This window comes from Panulirus ornatus, chromosome 27, assembly GCF_036320965.1.
Source record: "Panulirus ornatus isolate Po-2019 chromosome 27, ASM3632096v1, whole genome shotgun sequence".
NCBI lineage: Eukaryota > Metazoa > Arthropoda > Malacostraca > Decapoda > Palinuridae > Panulirus > Panulirus ornatus.
The window spans coordinates 3,431,168-3,453,976 of NC_092250.1; the positions used below are offsets into that span (position 1 = coordinate 3,431,168).

Consider the following 22,809-nt stretch of genomic DNA (forward strand, 5'->3'; position numbering starts at 1 on the left):
CTGCCAACCTCATCACATGCACACCACACTCATGACAACCCGCATCACCACCTGTCACAGTCCTGTCATATGACACACTCCACCATCTGCCAACTCCAGCGCACGAGACTCGGTCCACCACCTCCACCATCTGTGACCAAAATACGACTGCAGGTGGGTCACTTTCCTCACCCAAACCTAAGTGTTAGAAAACGGAGTTGTTTTTTTTTACGGTGTTCTGCAATAAACCTTCTGTGTTGTATACTGACTTGGTTTATTATACAACATGATACTGGATTATACAGATCGCTGATGCAGAAGACGACGCTGTGTTATACATCGTTGCCAGTGTTGTAAGCTATTTCATGAATGTGCATATTGGTGGCACTGATGAATAATGGCAGACATTGTACATTCCTTCACGAGGGAGTTGTACCGCACACTGGTACTGTAGCTCAGCAGGCACAGATGTCAGGGGCCAACGTAGCTCAATAAGAACTGACGTCACGATGCAGACATCAGAGAGTGATGTCAGGATACACATACTCAAGCGGTGATGTCAAAACTGTGTAAGTCATCAGATATTATTATGTCTATTGATTACTAGTAACTGGAGGGCTTGGCTTAGTGCCTGGGAATATGGCTGATGAGATCCTGGTGGGGGCGTGGTTCAGGAGATCCTGGTGGGGGCGTGGTTCAGGAGATCCTGGGGTGGGGGCGTGGCTGAGGTCTTGGCAGGGGGTAGCAGTGTGCTGGCTGAAGTTGCGGCGGTGGCCGGGGGGGCGTGGCTGGGATAGTAGGCTAGCTGGGGGCGTGGCTAGGGCAGGAGGCTAGCTGGGGGGCGTGGCTAGGGCAGTAGGCATCCTGGGGGGCGTGGCTGAGGAGGTGGTGACTGCGGTAGAGTCAGTGTGGTGGTGGTGGTGTCCGGGTCGTGGGGGAGGGGGGGGCGTGGTGATGGCCTCGTTCTAGTTATCCCATGATTGTCTGGCTCCGGGGTCGTCCACACCACAGCCTCGGCCAACCAACGTCTAGTCCTACCATCGTTAAGGCGGTTAACGAAGAATAGGAGACGCTTAACGAAGAATAGGGGCGATTAACAAGAGCCAAAGGGGGTTCACGAAGAGTAAGAGAGGATTAACGAAAAAGTAATAAGGATTTAATGAAGAGTGAGGAAGGTCAACGAAGCTGTGTTGTGAGTTTATTAAGTTTGTTGGTGGATGTTTTTTGTAGGATTTACTTCACGCAGGAGCTGGGTAAGGTGTGTTGTAGTTGACTTCCTTTAGAGGTTGATGGACTCAAAGTTGTGAATTGAATCATGTAGACAGTTGTTGTTGGGGTTGTTGTTGATCATGTCAAGTTGTAAGCGTTGGGCCAACTTCGTCAGCAGACCCAGAGATGTAGTAAGGAGGTCTCTGCAGCGTCTGGGGGCAGCTCCTGCAAGCTCTGTGGTACAGGCTAACCATGGACGTAGATTGGTGCTCTTTAGGAGAGGTTGTGAGAGATCCTGGTGACAAGGGGTTATTTTCTGACATCTTATACACTCTTACATGTATAGCACACACACACACACACACACACACACACACTGATGGTGTGAGGTTGGACTTGCCAGCGTCATGCAGAACCTCACCAGACGAGCCAGAGAGACGAGCCCGTCAGTTGTGGCGCGGGCGTCGGTCCTCTGTAACACGGGATGATTAGGAGCGCCCCCACCACAGCAGCGTCCTCTCCACAGCAGCGTCCTCTCCACAGCAGGGGCCTCACCGCAGCAGCGCCCCCACCACAGCAGCGTCCTCTCCACAGCAGCGCCCTCACCACATCAGGGGCCTCACCACAGCAGGACCCAGGATGATGTGACAAGTAGATCTGCTGGATCGATACATTGCTGCTCAGGCCACTTGTAAAACGCGTTCAGATGTATATATATATATATATATATATATATATATATATATATATATATAGAGAGATATCATCCATGGATGGCCAAACGAACAAAATAAAAGTTTTTGGAAGAAAATAGAAAATCGCGTCGCTCTGTAGAAGAGACAAGATAACATATATATATGAGCGAAGTGGGCGTAACGGGGCTATAAGCAGGTGAAATATTGATACGTAATCGAGGTATTTTAGGAGTGAGATATCTTGGAAGCAGTTATCGGGGCCTCACAGTCGACCTGGTCGGGGAACCCATGACGGAGAGAAAGTTGTGTCGGAATTCGGCCTTGAACACTGGCGTCTTTGTTTGTTTACCTTACGAGATGAGGTGGTGTGGTGGGTCATCGTCAGTTGGTGTGTGTGTGTGTGTTTTGGTTGGTCTCTGCCACAGTTTATATCCGGTCTCACCCGGCAACGGCTCCATCGCTTTAAGGTTTTCCAAGACTTCATTTTTAACGATTGTATTTTGAGAATAATCTCGGAGAATTGGAATGATTTTTTGACCGGGGTAAATCTCACCATTATCCACACTTCCGCACTTTGCAAGTGGAATTATTTAATACACGAAGGCTGGTGCTGCTCCTGGGGCGTTATATCAGACTGAAGCTCATATAACATGATTGTTGAGGATGACAGTGTTATATAAGATAACAGATGAGAGACGAGGTTATCATTTATGCAAGTGATCTTCTCTACAATGGTCTGTGAAATGATGTGTGTGTGTGTGTGTGATTTCTTTCGTTGTTTTATCTCTTTCTCGAGTTGGTCTCTGGGACTCGAAAGACAGAGGAGGTAAAGGAGGCGAAGTTCTTTTTCATTTTTAGCTGAACTCCTGTTATCTTAATTGACGTGATGATTAAGATAACGCAGCGCCTTACCTTGTGGCAGGCCAGCGTCTGCCCAGCGGGGGCCAAGATGCGCTCTCGTTCAGCAGCACACTGAGAACACACGTCCAGCAGGTTCCACAGGAGAACACAAATGCCTCACAACTTAACTGGTGATTTGAGAGAAATGATCACTCTCGACCTGGTCAGTGTAGGGTAATACCGTAGATGCCAAGCGATTGTGGTTTGGTGAAGAATACGTGGTATCACACGAGGTCAGATGCCAGCGATGATTTATGCTTGTTAGGGGTCATCTAGCGTCTTGGTGGGCAGACTGGGGTCAGTCCTGAGTGCATTATTATTTTGATAAAAATTGCTGTCGATGTTCATCGCAAATCTTTTTCATTTGCTAAATGATTTTAGATTTTAAGGTTTCGATGATGATGGGAAGTAAAGATGCTGGCCTGTGGGACAACTTTCGTATATTCCCCATATTCTGGCGGTCATTTGCCGCGTACAAGTGAGGCAGGGACGAGAGTGTGGACTCCAGGGCTGTGCCAGATAAGCCACGTCCCATCGAGGCAGTCTGGGGTTAGCTACATGAGGCGCCGGTAGCTGCTGCAGTTGTCTGTAGACGAAGGACAAACATCTTGGTCGAATGCCACTGTTGTCAGCTGTGGGCCGGTAAGTCTTCGTTATCATCGGCCGTCGTCCTTGTAGACTCGTGTTATCTACAATATGCGAATCTCCATCTTGACTTCCGTTCACACCAGCACCTTCACATCTCTCCACTAAAGGGATAACCTCACCTGGCGAGTATCGCTGACGGTGTTCCACTAGACACCACCAGAGTGTAGCAGCCAATATTCCTTGAACTTAATTTCCTGTTGGTGTCCGTCTCTCACTGTGAGGTAGCCAGGCCTCGTAGGTCTTCACGCAGGCAGTGGGCCGCCTTGTGTTGTAGGTTACCACTGTGTAGCAGTGTGGTGTAGCATGCAGTGGGTAAGTCGAGAATGTGGCTCCAACAGTCTCGTGGGAGCGGTGGCCACACTAGGGCTGCAGTGGAGACGCTGCTGCAGGGGCATACACTGGTGCTGAAGGTCTGGGATGTGGCCAGTGAAGGCAGAGGTTTGGTTGCTAGCGCCAGGCGTTATTCAGGAAGGCACACTGGTTGATACCATCAGGCCTCTAATGCAGTGATTCTCTCTCTCTCTCTCTCTCTCTCTCTCTCTCTCTCTCTCTCTCTCTCTCTCTCTCTCTCTCTCTCTCTCTCTCTCCACCCTCCCCTAGCTTCCGGTTGACAGGCGCTGACGCAAATGAGGCTTGTGTGGGAAGTGTGGGTAGCTGTCAGCTGTCAGCCCCAGGCCCATTGGACGTGGTGGGGGAGTGGGAGCGGCCGTCAGCTGTGAGCCGCGGGGCTGGTGGACGTGGCGAGTGGAGCAGCAGCCAGTAAGGTCTCCTCCACATTTTTGTGGAGGGTCAACCGAAGGCCAGCCCTGGGGCTAGGGCGGAGATATCAACCATGGAAGACAATTCTGGAAACTGGAAAGTAGACGAGTCAGAAGCCAGTAAAAGGTTAGCCTGGAGGGTTGCACAGGAGTCCTACCATAGCGACAGCGGGAGGCAGGACCTGGAGGATGGTGAGAGAGGTCGGGGCAGAGACCTGCCGTGGAAGTCGAGAAGGTCAACCTCGAAGGTCATTCGTGGAGGCCAGTAAACCTAGGAGGAGGAAGAGGAGGAGGCCAGGTCTAGAATCCAGTCATGGAGGAGAGGGAAGACTGTTCGAAGATAAGCGTAAAGCGCAGGGAAGTGACAGGTTGGAAGATATTAAGTGTAGATAACGTGAACTTGAAAGTGAGGGAGACATGAATACAGAACTGGCTGGGTTATTGAAATAGTGAGGAGGAACACTGAGGAAAGAAGAAAGTGAACTTTAAGGGGGACAGTGAAGGGAGGAGAGACAAAATAACATGATATATGATAGTGAGGGGAACGTAAATATGGGAAGGAGAGTGGGAACGTGAGATGCTCTGGGGAAAATGACAAGGAAAAAGAAATGTTTGGGACAACACCCCTGTGTTTCTGGTACAAATACTGCCATCATAAGATAACAGAGTCCCTCTCTCTCCTCGTAATTGGATGTCTTTCAGCTGGAGTGCAGCTGCCCAGCTGGTTGTATCGGCAAACATTTTCTTTATTTGGGAACGTTTCTTGTAGAAAATGTTTATTATGTCAGGGAACGTTTCTTGTAGGAAACGTTTATGTGTTGGACATTGTTTCTTATATCAGTTTTTCTATCAGAGAACGTTTCTTATGTGATGAAGTTTTAGCATCAGGCAACGTTTTTGTAGCGAGAAACGTTCCTCAAAGGAAACGTCTATTTTTCGACCACTAAATGCTTAAGTGTCCATCTTTTTCTGAGTGGAGTCTGCTCCTCTGCCCCAGGAATGAGTAATACCTCAAGAAACGTTTGTTTACTCATTTAGTTATGAGTCAGGTGGGTTAGGTTTCAGATTATACGATCAAGGCTTTGAAGACGTAATATAGAATCTATATTGATATAGGAGTAAATCCTGCAGGCAGACTTAGAGGTAAAGTGTGGCCCAAAATGGTCCATTATTGGCTGAGTAAATCAGAGCTTCCACCGTTCCTAAAAATGTCATTGGTATGCAAATCTCATGCATTTCAATCACCTGTCACAGAGTTGGGCCCTTCGCACGGTTGTAGAACCGAGGTTGTACAGGGTTATTGAGGCCGGTGTGTGCAGTTGTAGAGCTCAGCCTCAGGGAGAGAGAGAGAGAGAGAGAGAGAGAGAGAGAGAGAGAGAGAGAGAGAGAGAGAGAGAGAGAGAGAGAGAGAGAGAGCCGTATTCCGTCTGTCTTCATTATTGCCGTCACCTTCATCCTCTACTTACGTCACCGTAGGATCACCATCATCACTATCAACCTCACCTCTGTATTCATCATCTCGCCACCAGCGTACTCACCATCACTATCATATCATCATCCTCACTATCATATCATCACCATCACTATCATATCATCATCATCTTCAGTCAGACATGGTCTCCGGTTTGCTGGTGTCTGTTTCTTCCTGGTGAACTATACTGCTGGGTAACTTGTGAAATATATTCTGTAACTTGAAGTTGTGTCAGGAAATAATAAAAAAACACACACAGGAACACACGTTCCCCAACATATTGCCTGTGTCTTCTGCCAACACTGGCACCAGCACCTCCTCCTCCTCCTCCTCCTCCTCCTCCTCGAGCGCCGGATCAAGACACACACTCGCCTCTTGTTTTCCTCAACACACTTCCGTTTTTTGTTTCCCCGTTTCTGTGAACAAATGAAATGGCTTTTCTCCTTTCGTTTCTCTTTTCCAAGGAATGAAAAGATGTGTCTGTTGTTACCCCTAAGGAAAGAATGTGTGTTTTTACAAAAGTTTCATGGAAAGATAAATCCGAATTAGCAAATGACAGAGACGAGGGTAGACTGCTTGTGTGTAGAGTGACAGACGAGGGTAGCCTGCTTGTGTGTATAGTGACAGAGACGAGGGTAGCCTGCTGGTGTGTAGAGTGACAGACGAGGGTAGCCTGCTGGTGTGTATAGTGACAGAGACGAGGGTAGCCTGCTGGTGTGTATAGTGACAGAGACGAGGGTAGCCTGCTTGTGTGTAGTATGTGAGAGAGACGAGGGTAGCCTGCTTGTGTGTATTATGTGAGAGAGGCGGGGCGGAGGGTAGCCTGCTGGTGTGTGATGATAGCGGCGAGGGTTGCCTCCTTGTGCAGATAATTACACGTTTGGAAGCTGTAAGATTTTCTTTCCTGAAGGTCGGGGGTTGGTTCCTGGTGAGTCACTGGGGGAGGAGGGGGATCTTCCCAACCCGGACTCGCAGGTCATGGTGGGGGGGGGAGTGGGGGTTCCCCGGTTCCCTTGTCAAATGTCGGAAATTTTTTATTCTGTATCAACTTTATCACTGTTTTTCGTGTGTTCGCTGAGGACAGTAAGGGCTTCTTTACCATATAACTTTTATATATATATATATATATATATATATATATATATATATATATATATATATATATATATATATATATATATATATATATATATAACGTTCTTCAGGTGGTGATCCTGTGTGGGTGGTGGTGCAGATGGGAAGGTAGTTAAGATGCATCAGGTCGTGTGTTCGTATCCTCTGTCTACCCTACAGAGGACCTGATGGCACGTGATTATAATGTGCATAAGATCTTATATCATAAACAAAATTTTAGAGTTATATTTCTCAGAATCTTAGGCGACTGAACGTGGATTCGTTGGCATTTGCGTCACCTTGACTTTTCCAATTATAATTTTCTTTATTCTTCTATTTCTAGGTGATGTTATAATTGTTTTTGTTATATAACTCGCTTGATTCACTGTCAGTGGCAGTAACTTGATCAGCTTTGTGCAGTGAAGTGTGTAGTTGGGCATCAGTGTTAAGAGTGTGTGTGTGTGTGTGTGTGTGTGTGCGTGGCTGGAAGAGTATCCAGTCCTGGTGTGGGAGGTTAGCCAGTCACTTGTCATGACGACGACCTGGGATGTTTGAATCCTTATAGTGTTATTATAGAGGATTATATCACCTGCCACAGTTACCATGGCTTCACGGATGTGCATTATATCTATATATATCCCGTATGTATGTATTTGATGGGGTATGACCTCTCGTGGAGAGAGAGAGAGAGAGAGAGAGAGAGAGAGAGAGAGAGAGAGAGAGAGAGAGAGAGAGAGAGAGAGCATATCTCTTTTTTCCACAAATCTTTTCAATAAGGTTAATTCTCACACAGCAGATATAACGATCATTGGCCAGTAACGGATAGGCCAGCAGTAACGCTCGCTTGACCTTCTGTATTAGGTCAGTAGCACCTTGGTTAAGGCGTGGCTTGACCCCTGAAAGGTCAGTAAAGGTCATAGTGTGTGGTCTGTAGTCTGCGCTGCTTCTAAAGGTAGTGGACCGATATTGCTGTGTGGAAATGGTGTTGAAATGGTAATAGGAGTCCTCTCTCTCTCTCTCTCTCTCTCTCTCTCTCTCTCTCTCTCTCTCTCTCTCTCTCTCTCTCTCAGGGAGCGCAGTCGTCGACGTGTTTTGTTATGTTTGTGAGGAGCGGCAGGATCCTGCCTGTGGTCCCCTGGGGGCCAGATTGAGGCTCTGGTACGAGAAAATATGAAAAATCTTACGATTAGTTTTACAAGATTTTGCTTTTAGAAAATGGAGAAACTGTTCCCTTGTTATTTTCAAACATTTTCCACGTAGTTAAATGAATATATAAGTGCTTAAGATAATCACTGTGTTTTCAACATATTCCCATCTGAGATGAATATGTGCGATAAGGAAGTTGTAAACAAAATATGTAAAAACTTCGTAATGAAACTTTCGAAAAGATCGAATTTTTAGCCAAAAACTTCATAACATTTACGTAAGGCTGAAATCCCTTCTGTACGTCCTATGCCCTTCGGCCATCACATCTATCAAGACAAACTTAGGCAAGAACAAAAGAATGAAAATATCCCGCCAGTCGAAACACCATTAGCCAATGAGTCACTTATATCCTAAAGGAATATCAGGGTCAGGACAACATTATATACTTAAAGAACGTCAGCTTTGCATTTGTGGGTTTGCCAGTGAATGTATCACAAATGCGGATCCGGCCGTAGTATTATTCAGTGCAAAAACATGACTCCAAATCCCTCTTGCAGACGGTAGCAAGTTGCATTTCCTCCCACGACCACCACCAGTCAAGATAAAAACATAGAAACGGTGTAGATATTCGAGAGAAGTTGGGGAGAGAAAATGTGGAAATGGTAAGATCTTTGGAGGTAAGAAAGACTCGGTGAAGTCTTGAATTTACGAAGGTTAATCCCAAAGTCTTGAGAAAATATTGGAAATGCCGTAATTCTGGACAAGAAACTTTGTTATTACGTTGTGTAACGAAAGACAGACTTCGTTAAGGGGAAAAAAAACCTTGTGAGGGTAACTAACTGTGCTTAAAACCCTTGGTGTTAACCAGCCTCGGTCACAACCTGGGGGGTGGGGAGGGGGGGAGCTGGGGTAAAAACTGGTGAGGGAAATGATGAGCCGGGGTGCCAACTGGTGTACCAAGGACACAGATGGGGTTAGGTAACTGCATGTGGCTTCCAGACAGTTACTTCCCAAAATGTTGATGGTGGTGGTGTGCGTGTGTGTGTTGGGTGTGTGTGTTTGTGTGTATGTGTGTTTGTGTTGGGTGTGTGTGTGTGTGTGTGTGTGTATGTTGTGTGTGTGTGTGTGTGTGTGTGTGTTGTGGTATGTTGGGGGAACTTTAGATATATACCATACTCTGTTATACTGATGCGAGTATAGCACAATAGAAGAAATTAAAATCATATGGTATACTTTCCCCTCAAGCTTCGCTATAGGTATGCTTGGTATGTTGGCATGGTTAAGGAGTATGCTGTGCGCCGTGTTCAAAGGCATATGTCGCATACTTCTTGCAAGTATAATGCTGATGGGATTTAATGGAATTTCTCGCCAGTTTCAGCAGAGATCCCATGACAGGATGTGACGTTACCATGTGACGGTGTATATTGCTTACATGTGACTGTGACGGAATACGCCTCACCGTAACATCGTTTATCACTGTAACAAGTTTGCGTTGACCAGGTCTGTCAATATTTGGCTTTGCCTAACGAGAAACTGAAGTATGATCACCATCAGTTTCGTCCTGTAATTATTACAGTGAACCATCTGTATCGCTGGTCTGTATCCTGATGAAACGTAGACCAGATATGAATCTTGTGTTGATACAAGATTCTCTTCGTCTCTCAGGATTTTATTTGTTGACTTCAATATGTTTTATTTCCACTTGTTTCTAAATTCTCGTAGAAGGAAAGATAGCCATTATCTGGTGAGTTTGGGAGCAGCTTTACCGCAGGTGATGGAAAGGTTGTAAGACGGGTTAACTGACTCCTGTTTGTGTCATCAGGAAATAATGAGAGAAAATTTGGTTTGTTGTGTGATGGTCGAGGGAGGCGTGATGGAGAGGGAGTGTATGTCATTATGGGGGGTAGTTGAGGTGAATATTCCGGGGGAACGAAGCACATGAAGCTGAATACTGGTTTCGACACCAGATACTCTGGCTGAATGTATTGTAGACAGTGATCGTGTGTTTATGTGTTCATGTATGTGGTGTTGAGGACAAAATTGTGGTAGTAACAGTGATAAGAGAATGATATCAAGAATGATAATACTCATGGTAAAGATGGTAGATGGAAAATATTAATAGTACGTGCATGTTGAGGAATCGAACCCGTTGTAAGAATAAGTCTAAAGATTGGTTGTGATTTGTATGCTTTATAACGCCAGTTCGAAACCAGGTCAGGAGCATAATATGTTTTTAACATGAGAGTCAAATTTATATTTCAAAATCCAGGTCATTATTGGCATTATTAAAGATTTATCTTGTTTTGTCATAACAGGAAAATTCCTGGTCACACGTATATCCTTCACGTTATTAATGTTCCTGTCTTATTATCCTGTTTGCTGCAGCCCTAGGGATGGAAGCATCGGGGATGACCTCTCTGCCTTGCACGCCCTTAGAGGAGGAGCGACCAGGGTCCTCCCTGAGCACGGCCTCCCGCTCCTCCAGGATCCCTAGACTCACCCGATCTGCGTCCTTAAGGATCAAATCCTCCAGCGTCAACAACAACAACACACAGGAGACCAAGACAGCGGCGACAGAGGCGCAGAGCAGAAGCGAGCCACGGCCGGGCTCCCGCTCAAGCGCCAGGGGCGTCGTCAGGTGAGGCAGACGGAGGGGTGTTGCCTGCATGCAGGGCAATGGTTCCTCCTTCAGGGATCTTTTTGCTCACATGAAAAAGAAATTTTCCACTGAGGGAAATATTCTTGCATTGAGGGATAAATCTTCAGTAATGAATATTGACTTACAAGTGAATATTTGCTCACAGGAGAATATTCTCCACAGCAGGAGAGTTTATGTTCTCATGTAAGTAACATTTTTCTCTGTGGGGGAAGTTATACTTTAGCTCAAATACTTTGAATATATGTAGATAAAATATCTTGTTATGATATAGAATAATATTTGCTAAATGAAAAAGTATTTTTTTGGAAAAAATAGTCGTATGAACGGAAAAGATTGATTTTGTCAAATTTTTATGGAAATAAGAAAATTAATTTAACGACAAATTGCATCGTAGATATATAGGAAATGTGTATTACTGAGAATGAAAGTTTCTCACACTGTAGATGATTCATTTCAGAACATGAGATCCAGTAAAGGAAGATTGTTGCATGTTAGTGAGGGAAACTGGTGGTCAGTGGCGGGACAGTATCCCCAGCAGGCGGGGAAAATTAACTTACGAATGTTTACATATTTTGCAGAACAAAGTAAAAATGTTGTGGTAAAGGATCAGGTGATGATGCTCGGTGGAAGTTCTGTGTCTGATAGGGAAAATTGGTTAGTAGATAGATTTTTTTTTTTTTTGCAAATTGAATACGCAACTGTATACATATTGGATACGTAACGGTATACATATTGGGTACGTAACGGTATACATATTTCAAACTGTAGATTTTTGTTGCGTCTGTAATAATTTGTATGGAATTTCCACGTCATCGTCTTCCTAATCCACGTGTCGGGAGGAACCCTTGCATATCTGCTGTGGTTCACATGTAGGGAAGACTCGACTTTCATCCACTCACAGCGGGAAGACTTCCCATCACCTCTACCCTGATCCACCAGGTAGTCAAGACACACAACACGACCCTGATCCACCAGGTAGTCAAGACACACAACACGACCCTGATCCACCAGGTAGTCAAGACACACAACACGACCCTGATCGCGCCACCCTCCTACCCCTGGTAACCGACCTCGTCTCCTCCCCCACAGGTCTGCGAGCTTCGTCACCTCGCGAGGGATGGGCGGTGGCCATGGCTCCCCGTCCTCACTCCTCACCAACTCTTGCCACTCATCGACGTCACCCTCCGCTTCCTCAACCCCGAGCGGCACTTCGAGGGTTTACGGCCACTCCCTAACCCCAGAAACCCCCCGGAGGTTCACCCACGCCGGCAGCTACTCCAGAAGGAGCAGTAACTCAATCTCCGAGAGGAAGAACCATGTAAGTACCTCCTGCAGGCAAGGCCAGGAGGGTCTTGCTTCCTCCTGGCCTCCTGGAACGGTAGATCGTGTCTTTATAATCGGGTTTGTTTTACCAGAGTTCGATTCCACTTTGATAAGAAGAACTGGATTGATTTTTTTAAAGTCTAAAGTCGTGTAATTAGTGACGATGCCCCTCGGTAGGATGGCCTGGGGACATGTATTGCTCAGTTCCTGTGTGTTTGTGCGTTCCTATCCTCAATCATGGAAAGGTCTCACTTCCATATTTTCATGATTAAGATTAGTCTTGAGGTTTGTGTTGAAGTTTGTTTTGCTTTATGTATGGTGTTGTTGTGTTGAGGAAATGCTGTGGACATGTATTGGTCAAGTTGTGGTTGCATACGTGCAGCCACGTGTGGTTGCGTGTTGCACACTGGAGACCATGTCTCACACTTGATGGCTGTCTGGTATGTGAGGGGTCGATATTTCCACAGCTGGGAAGTCCCGTTGGTAATACGTATGGCCCCAGTAGCTCGCTAGAATGAGAGTTGGTTCCATGAGAATGTAATACTAAGGAAGACGTTAAACAACTGAACATGGGCTTAGATCCCTCTAAAGAGAATTCCTGATCACAGAATCAGATTCAGATTCCTTACAGTATGACTAGAATGGATCTTAGGCTGGGAGCAGACCCCTCATGTGACCAGAACTGTTGCAGAATTGAGTGCAATTGATTAACTAAGGTATGCGTCGGCCTGACATGTAATCCAGAGTTAGGAATGCACTTTCAATAGCAAAAGCGATTGGAATTCTTAAGTCGCTGAGCTTGAGTAATGGATTGGAGGGAAGGAGTTCTGATCATGATGTACCCAGCTCTATTATCCATTACGGTATAGGAAGGTCCTCAGTGTACCAACCTCCCTCGGGTGGACGCTTCTGTTTCTTTTAATTACGGATATTGTAAGTTCCAATTTTCTTCGCTCTAGTGTTTTGCCACTACCGTTATTCTGTTGTCATTTAGCTTCGTTCATTGTTTGTGCTGCCTTGGTTGGCTTCGCATGATTGCAGGTTTTGTCGTTCAAATGCCGTATGGTAGCATGTTTCCTGCATGGTTGCATCTCAGTGTTGCGAAGGTGCATGTGTGCATAATATATACCTGCATGGTTGTACAGTACATTGTTAAATGCATGACGGAGTTGGATGGAGTATGACTTTAGATCATGTGCAATGCTTGAGTTACGTAGTTTTGCTGGTTTATTGTTGGTATTAGCTTTGTATAGGTTTAATTTCATCAGGTGTTGCTTACGTCCTCCGTGATATGAAGTGCGACACACAGTCTCGAGGTGTAAATGTAATTTGTGGTCGTGATGGAAGACGTTGTCCTCGATGTAAGTTGTTTTGTATCCTCGATCTGTGGGGTCGTCTGTCATGGACGACCTACTGAGAGAGTCGTCTTATATTTACGTTTCGTCTGGTCAACTGGATCATGGAGTCGTCACCTGGAGACATCCATCAGTATAATGTTCCTGGAAATCTTGTTCACACTTCCGGATTAAGGCAGTCGTTCGACTTTGAAGAGGTCAAAGGTCAATTGGTTAATATTTGACGTGGGGAATGGGAGGGGGGGGGGGTCGCTTGCCAGTGCTGCCATCTTTACTTCATTATATTTTCTTCCTCATTTTGGACGCCAGATTATCCGCTTTGTAGTTGACCCGATTTTAATTATCTAAGGTCATGGGTTATGTAGATGATGACTGGCTGTATAATCCGGGGCTTCTGCTTCCCAGCACATGCCGGCCACCGCTTCACTGACATGTCCGTCCGTATGTGTTAAATCTTGTGTCACTTGTGTTCGTTCCAGAATATATTTTCCTCTTCCAGTCATCTAATGACCCTCTGCTCGTGTCCTAATGTCGAAGTCACGTTGCGTGTCCCACTGTCCTCACAGTGCATGTGCTTATAGCATATTATATATAGAGAGAGCATATCCTAAGATCTAGATCACATAATTTAATCAATTTTATCATGCATAGAATAGTATCATTATCATTATGCATTTCTTGATATGTATTCTCCCTTCCATGCTGTCCTATCTGCCTCACCTTGCTTGGCTTACATTACATTTCGAGTGTTCTCATGATTCGTTCCATACGTGCCTGTGTCCCGACTCTCTCTGTCTTTGTTCTTGTCCCGTGTGCATAATGGTGACGTCATGGTCCTTCGTCCAGACCTGGCCAAGGATTGTCTCGCCGACGACGCTCTTCTCCATCCTGGAACGGTCGCTGGAACACCTCAACATCCACACGGTAGGCAAGGGGTTCCATGGCCTGAGCTTTTCAGGATCTTTCGTGGCCTAGACGCGGTAGCTATCCAGGATATTTATCTTCAGGGTATTGACCCGTAGCAGTCCAGGGAAGCCTGACCTGGATTTCACTGACCTGACCTGTGTAACACCGTAATACCTTCGTATCCCTCAACTCTAGTAGCTGTGGAAGACCATAGTGGTCTCAGGTCCTGAAGTTTCCACGTATAAGTGAAAGCATGAGTGTAACACAAGCAGCACAATAGTGTAGTCGTGGATGTTAGTTTTCAAGAATCTCAAGTTATAATTATTCTAATCATGTTTGCAGTAGTTCTGATCTTCTTTGATTCCTCACTCTCAACAGTGGGCGGCGCTTGCAGTTCATACTGGTGTCTGAGACATGAGTCGGAGGGTGTGTGTAGCCTCAGGCAGATCATTCTGGGGTGGTAACAAGTTCAGTAACTTTCCAAGCCGTTGGTCGCCTTCTTCGTGGCTTTCCAAGCCTTTGGCTGGCTGGAAGGCTGAGCTTTCCAGACCTAGGGTGAGACCAGAGGCGTCGTCTTCTGTTATTGTAATTAGCACTATCAGTCCAGGACTTCGTAGGAATTCCATGTCTGGGGTCAGTAATCTGTCAGTGTGTAAAAGACCCCCAAATGGGACATCAGAGTGAGATGGACAGGGTCATTATGCAGATGTCATTGTGTTGAAAGACTTTATGGCTATGTCTTTGCGATACACAAGCACGACGGATGGGAGTATCAGGAAGACATATGCATGATCAGAGAGTAGCAGAGGGTGTGGTTGTGTTTATAGGAGACAGCGAACAATGTTGGGTGTGGCTGTACACCCTGGACAGGAGCGTTGGTATGGTAATCATGGAGGGTGTGGCTTTACTGTGGTATGCTAGAGCTGCTGGGTATGGACGGGAACTGTGGTAGAAAATATTAGATAGGACAACGAGGTGTGATATGAAATGGATGAATAATACTACAGAAGGGAAATGCTAGTGAAATAAGACTGAGGATTGTTGGTTGACGTAGAAGAACCAGGATAGACACCACAGTAGAGGAATGCTAGTGGATGTGCGAGTACACAGTGACATGGGAGAGAGTGAGTATGGGTTTCCATACGGATATTAACCATACCATGGGAGTAATTATGGCTGATAATGATTACAAGTACAGAGAGGTGTGGTAATGATCAGATAATCATTAGTAAGATTATATCTGATCACAAGAACTGTAGAAGAAAGAAGGTAAACACACGTATCACATGGAAGTGAAGGAGGAAGGACATACAGCAGGGGAACACACAGTGACGTAAAGTAGGAGAGATTACCGAGTGAAGTAGACATGTCTACAAAGCCAGGTGTACCTTACTACGAGGCTGGGACACAGGGGAGGTCAGGGGTCCATCTGAGTCAACAAAGGTGCAGGTGAGCAAGGGGCGTGGCCATCATAGCACTCGGCTGATTGCCTCTGGCTAATTGGTTGGCTGGAGGTTGCCACCTGGCCTGACCTGGCATGGTTGATATTATTACATTCCAAGTTTTCATCGATTACGTTTTTATCCTTGGATGTATAATTTCTCATCATTTTGTTGTCCTCACTACTGGTAGGCTTAGAATATATAACTTCATTAAAGAGAATATTGGTATTGTGCGTGGGTCCCGGGATGGTGGAAATAATCATTTGTTTATCTTGCATATTAAAAGATTTCCCCGGTGTGGATCCATACGAAATATTCAGCTTTGGTGAGGTTTTGCGTTTTCACGAAATGAAAATTGGTTCGTTTTATGAGTGTGTTACGTTACTATACTGTTCCAACATTTGCACTTGTCTTAATGAATGTTATAGATTTTGTAGATTATCTACATAGTGATGGATACCGCACATATACATGTATCCAATCTCTCTCAGGCTGTCTCTCACTCTCCAGGTGTTGATGTAATTTCCTTCTCAAAGATATCTGTTCGAGAAGTAGTGGAAACCGTTTCGTTCGTTCATTCATTATTCAACTCTTGTTTGGAGTCCTCTCGCCTTTGACAATTTGTGTCAACCATTTAACGAGGCCAAATTGTTGGCAAGTAGTTTTGTGAGGTTTGTGTAGTGTTGCGAGACGTGGCCGGGCAGAGAATTCCATGATGGTTCCTTTAACCTCTTCTGTAGTGATCGAGGTATAACTTTGGGTATCACATACTTGGAACTGTTCACGACCAGAGGTGTTTGTTATTGTAATATATGTTGTAGTAGGATGGAGAATACTTGCTCTAGATAGATGGAGCGAGGTTAGTATAAAGTGGAAGTCTCCACACCACTCACTACTATAGATGGAGTTAGGATGGTAAAGTAGAAGGCTCTGTATGTTATATTGGCACTGAAACTCTTAGATGGTTATGCTAATTATGGGCAACATTCCTGGGACACGTCTACTGTCCCGGGACACACCTGGTCCATGTACACCAGACTGGTCGCTCATAGAGGCAGCCAGTGTCCGGTCGGAGGAACGTAATGTGTATTACCTTCCACTGCTGGACGTGTTGCTCCTGGTGGGGGAGTGTGGTCAAGAGCAGGTTGGAAAGGGAGGAAAGAAAATGGTTAAGTTAGGAAATACTTTTAGAAGACTTACAGAAAACATGAAGATCGTGGAGTAAAGGATCAGAGAGCATTTGAGAACCTCTTTCACTTAAAGGATAAATGGAACATCATGTCAGAAATAATATGTATGAATTGGTTTTTCTTGAATTGTGATTTTCGTTTTTTATTTTCTCAAAGGTGAATATATGACTACTAATCAGGGTGATGTTGGTTTTTATCATGATTAACCTCATAGCTGCTAATATTAATCCAAATGATTAATCATTCATTCATGTTGGCATTTATTTATCATTAATCTGTAGAGTTTTATGTAGACATTGTAGATTTACGATGCTCATAGAATGTGTTGGTAATTGTAGTATTAGCAGTGTTAAATGTATAATGTATTTGATGGTTATTTCCATAGATGTTTGAATGTTGTATAACCATTATGAGCATTACCATTTGTTGCACCATTAGAACAGAGAATAATTGTGTCACTTTCCTTATCATTGTAGTTTGATGTACTAATGTTATTATGAACAGGTCTGTTACTCTGATTTGCATATCATTTGTTAGCAGAATGTTTGTCGTGTTGAGCATGTTGTGTGTCATGGAATGGCACCATGCTAATCATTTTCCAGATATCACCATCATCAGTTTCAGCAGAAGGTGTCATTGTCACTTTCACTATCCCAGTATCTTCTTCATGTCGCTCTCACTATCACTTGTCATGATCGTCACCAGTGGTTGAGTGTTTTGAAGGCTTAACTGCCGGCCCTTCTCATCATCTTCATGTCACCTTCACCAATACCTGTCACTATCACCCTCACTATTTGTCAAGATGTTACATCACTCACCATCGCTCCTGTCACCTTCTTCACCATCAGCAGGATGTTGTAGGACTTTCATCATCACTATCATCATCATACTAACACTCACACTTTCATTTCACTTTCACTACCACTTATCACTATCATCAAGAGAATGTTATGTCATTTTGATCATTTCTGTAATCACCATCATCAAAACAATGCCATATTACCTTCTCCACCACAATGCTCACCTTCTCCACCACAGTGCTCACCTTCTCCACCACAATGCTCATCCATCACAGTGCTCACCTTCTCCACCACTGTACTCACCTTCTCCACCACAATGCTCAACGTTGCGGCAGTTCCATCACCTTCACTGCTGCGCTCATCACCAACATCACCATCACAACTTCTGTTCTCACCACCACCATCATCACCACCACTAACCCCCACCTCTCCCTCTCTTCTCCCCCACCACCTCCCTTGGACTAACAACCTTCCCTTGTAATCATCTCCCATTTAGTCTTACGCTGGTCTGGGCTCGACCCCATGGTACCCGAGTTTCACCAACCACCACCACCACCACCACCACCCAACCACCACCACCAGCCACAACCATCATTACTACCGACGACCCAACTTCCTGGCCGTGTCCTCGGTGGCCCCCACGTCCCACATCAGCCCACTAGCCACCTTCATGCCGGTATGTTGGGACTCCTCTGGTGAAGGGTATGTGGTACTCTGGTGATGGGTATGTGGTATGGTGTAGGATCTCTGGTATGGTAGAAGGGCTACGTAGCTGCTATGGTGATAGGCGTGTGTAGAGTGATGGTTAGTAGGGATGGTGACGCGTGTGGTGCGACAGTGTAGGGTTACTACAGTGATGAAGAGGTATTCTTAATGGTGAAGTGTAGCTAGTATGGTGGAGGGTAGCTGTATGGTGGAGGGTAGCTGTATGGTGGAGGGTAGCTGTATGGTGGAGGGTAGCTGTATGGTGGAGGGTAAGTGGGATCTTAGACAACGTGGTGTCGTCTGTGTTGAAGGTTAGGTGTTACGGTGAATGATCATCTTCCACAGTGAGTAGTGGCTGGTATGGTGTCTGCTGTTGTAGAGGTTGGCTAGTATGGTGTTGGCTGCTACAGTAGATATCTACTATCATGACTTCTGTAGCGTACAGGGAAGGTATGGTACAGTAGTCACGTCTGACCTGGGTAGAAAATCGTATCTCAGTGTATTTCTTTATCATCGAATTAAGATTTCTTAACACCAGATTCAGTTGCTCATTTTCAGCCTTCCATTTCGGGCCTTGTGTAAAGAAGCTTATGTATAAATCATATGAGAGCCAGACACGTCTAAAATTCAAAGGGACGACTTTATGATAAAGTTGTAGACGAGAGAACATCAAGAATCATTCCTCAGAGAGAGGACTTGATTCAGCTGAATATTCATATATTTACGTATACTTGGATTATCAAGGATTAATGTTGGAAGGTGTGGAGAACCAGACAATTGTTTTAAGATGGAAATTTAAGGCTTCTAAAGATTGTAAAGTGGATATTACATTTGTTTCCCTCTGCTATCTTTGTTATCATGATGGTAGGAGACGTGAATAGTGAAAAACCGAATTAAAAAGTTACCCACTGTGTCGCACAGCAGCGTCCATTGTGTTCACCTTTTCCCACGGGAATAACAAGACGTTGTACACAGGACCTTCCACTTACATCGCCACCGTCTGAACACAAAGCGAGGACGCGCATTTAACCCACTTAGTGACAAAAATTTCGTCGAGAAGAACCAAATTTTCTTGAACATGAAGACGAAGGAGAGAGAACAGACGAACAACAGTTGAGAAAAGTAGGTGATGATAAGGCAATTCAAAGCAGGAAGGAAGAGAAGGCTGGTTCAAAGGTCTTCATGAGGTTGGGAGCGTGTGAGGTGAGGTGGGAGGTGGGTCCAGGTGTTGCTGCAGTCAAGCTGTGTGCAGAGAAAAGTCATCAGTGAGCCCCTTCACCTCTCCCACGCTACGTGTGTACACAGTGTGGAGAACCAGACGGTGTTGCAGGCAGAAGTGTAGCGACTGCTTACCTCGGTGTCTGGTTTGGTGAGTTGGCCTCATGTGTGGCGGCTACGCTGTAGAATTGTCGCTGGTGGATGTCTCGTGTGTGAGGTACATTGACTGTAGAGATACTGAGTGGTAGATGCTGTAGACGGAAGAGGAATGTAAAGTAGACGTAACATGAATTAGCGAGGAATTAACTAATCATGTTCACAACAAACCTGATAGCGAAATAGAATCTGAGAAGTTCTTCATTAAGTCATGATAATTTGATTATTTCCATGGAGAGGAATCTTGCCTCACTTTACGGTCTTTAGTAAATAGGGCTACATCAGCGGTGGGGGGGGGGGGGGGGGGTGACAGGGCTTTGAGAGACTGAGTGATCGAGAGGTATACTTCCTGCATAACTCACACTTGACATCCATGAACCTGGAGCATACATAGTCTTCCCCAACCCGTAGCCATTAGCAGCTGGAGTCGAACTGTTTCAAAACTCTGCCACACTTTCACGTTGCCAATAAGCTAATCTGACTGCGAAACATCACAATCGACAGTCATTTATCTGCAGGAGGTGAGAGGAAAGGTGAAGGGTCGATGTAACAGTTTGTCGTATTATGGATCCTGGTTATATTAGGTTCTCACAAGGTGTCATGTCATTTTGGGTTACATGTCTGGAGCGGATTCTTGTCATTCTCGTGGGTCGAGTATTGTTGGGTGTGGAGAACAAAGACTTTGTTCTGATGGAACTTGTTGGACTTGCTGGGAAAGACGAGTCACTTGGGACTGTAATACGCTGGATGAAATTACATGAACAGAACAAGTCAGGCCGGTACTCACGTTTGACCCAAGGTGAGGAGTGTCTTGTTATTCCAGTTCTTGAAGGAACTGAGGTTTTCTTGCCTTGCCTCGTCTGACCCGACCTAACCAGTTATTGTACGGTCTACCTTCCACTGGGCTGGTCCGGGAGGCCGACGCACTGCATGTGAGTAACGGGGGAAAGAAATGAAGGCACAGTTCGTGCGCGTCCTAGGGTCACCTTGCGTCAATTTAGTTCAGGTCCGCTAGGCGGGAGGGCGCGGAAGGGAAGGCTATGTCCAAGTTCCTTGGGTTTCGTACTTAGATATATTGGGGTATGTTCAGGTCCCTAGAGTTTTTCTTCCTCTCAGGTCGACAAGATGGCCTACGGGTACCTGGTTCGTGACTGATGGGTAGTATGTCCTGGTCTCTTTGATTTTTTTTCAGGTCTCTGTGCGGTATGTCATGATCTCGTGAGGTATGCCCAGTTCATTTGAGATTACTGCGGTTTTGTTTGGGATATATTCATATCTCTTGCGATACATCCAAGTCTGTTATCCCAGCTTGGGTCTGCTCAGAGATGTCCAGATGTCTTAGCTTTTATAAAAGGGATTCTTCTTTAATGTCTTCAGACACAGTAACTTGATATCTCCATGCACAATAACTTCAGTCACAGTAACTTGATAACATCAAGCACAACAACTTGATATCTCCTTCAGACACAGTAACTTGATAACATCAAGCACAACAACTTGATATCTCCTTCAGACACAGTAACTTGATAACATCAGTCACAGCAACGTGGTATCTTCCTCAGGCACAGTAACTTGATATATTTCCTCCCAGTAACCTGGACATCATTAAGTCCTCACACCACCACTTCGATAACCTCCTTGATATCACTTGCGAACTCAGACTGCCAGTGCAGACGGGTAGGGTTCTCCCACTGATAACTGTGATCATTCCCTTCGACCTTTAACCTTTGACATTAGAGTAGATGTCTCCTTTAACAGTAGTCTGGTGTACAGTGGTGTGCTGCGTGTACAGCTTCCGTACTAACGTTGGTTCCCACCCAGCTTTTGCATATGTGTGTGTGGCTGACTGTTAAAACTGTCATCTTTAGTTAGTAGTCAAGCTTTTAGTAGTAATCAAAAATTTTTTTAACATTTTTTTCTCTATGACTTACACTTGATCCTTCAGTGTTTTTGTAAGTGGATGTATATTTGTTACCATTTCGTGTTCTTTCCCAATAATACTTTTTAATGATTATCTTTTAGTCCAGTGGTGTCTATTTGCAGGATAATGGTAAGTCCCTTTATAGAAGCTATGATCATTTTCTTGTATAAAAAGATGGGGTAAAAGTGTCATGTAGTTTGATGTTAAACTCTTTAAAATATACAGTAAAAGAGTATGAATTCAAATGGTCTCTTTTGTGAACAGTTGTCCCTCTAATTTCCTCAATCTGGGTTGATGGTTTAGGTTACACGTAGTTCTTTTCCTTTTGCTTGATTGGTGAGGTTCTGATGAAGTGTCTGTCCACCCTCCTGTAGGCGTCGCAGCCGGAGACGCCTTCCAGGTCCCCAGACCCAGACTTGGACGACGCTGACTCTGTCAAGAGCTTTGGCTCCGTGTCGTCGGCTGTGAGCTGCGACGCCGGCATGTCACACCACCAGCGGCAGCACTCGACCTCCTCCTGCAGTGGTGGCAGCGGCAGCAGGGGGGCAGGAGGCAGGAACCTCAAATACGTCCTCCACTGTCGACACAACCACGACCACGACCCCGACAACTACCTCACTCCCACGCAGCGGGCTGCTCGCAGGATCAGGGAGCTAAAGGTACGTACGCGTTAGTCAGGGGCACTTGAAGTTCGTGGAAAGGACAGATAACAGGTGGACCTGGTGGTCCGTGACGAGATGATGTATCGTCTTAAACTACATTGTGGTGGAAACTGAATGGTGAACTGAGACACCTCCCCACCCGCCTCTCCCTTCGGCTCAGCCGGTAGCAGGAGAAAAAAGAGAATGAGGAGGAAACCATGTAGTATGGACAAAGTTTACTGCCAATGAAGTTTTACAGGAAAGTGTGAACGGGAAAAGTTCTGGACTGATTTTACAAACTTGGGAACTAAGGAAGTGCTGAGCCGGAGCGTTTAAGGTAAGTGGTGGGCTAGAGCGTGTAAAGTACATATGTGTTGTCGAAGAACATTTAAGATAAGTTCAGGGGAAGTTCAGGGGAGATTTTAGGTAAAGTTAGTGTCGGAAAGAGTGGAGGATGGGTGGAGAGAGAGAGAGAGAGAGAGAGAGAGAGAGAGAGAGAGAGAGAGAGAGAGAGAGAGAGAGAGAGAGAGAGAGAGATGGGTCAAGATGCTAGTAGTTAAATGAGTAGATGGGT

The 22,809-nt window shown here is 45.3% G+C and overlaps 1 protein-coding gene across 18 annotated transcripts in view; it reads left to right on the forward strand.

The window, feature by feature from the left end:
• The window catches only part of LOC139757548 (protein quick-to-court-like), a 148,526-nt gene that overhangs the window by 89,977 nt on the left and 35,740 nt on the right, over nucleotides 1-22,809 (forward strand). For 9 of the 18 annotated variants that reach the window (XM_071678128.1, XM_071678129.1, XM_071678123.1 and 6 more), the window contains exons 2-6: nucleotides 10,305-10,557; nucleotides 11,668-11,896; nucleotides 14,103-14,180; nucleotides 18,091-18,270; nucleotides 21,969-22,253. In XM_071678128.1, coding sequence (XP_071534229.1) covers nucleotides 10,313-10,557; nucleotides 11,668-11,896; nucleotides 14,103-14,180; nucleotides 18,091-18,270; nucleotides 21,969-22,253 — 1,017 coding nt within the window. In that variant the 5' untranslated portion in view covers nucleotides 10,305-10,312. Of the gene's footprint in view, nucleotides 1-520; nucleotides 549-10,304; nucleotides 10,558-11,667; nucleotides 11,897-14,102; nucleotides 14,181-18,090; nucleotides 18,271-21,968; nucleotides 22,254-22,809 lie in introns of those variants that run through there. The other 9 variants (XM_071678134.1, XM_071678137.1, XM_071678132.1 and 6 more) reach the window with 4 other exon arrangements.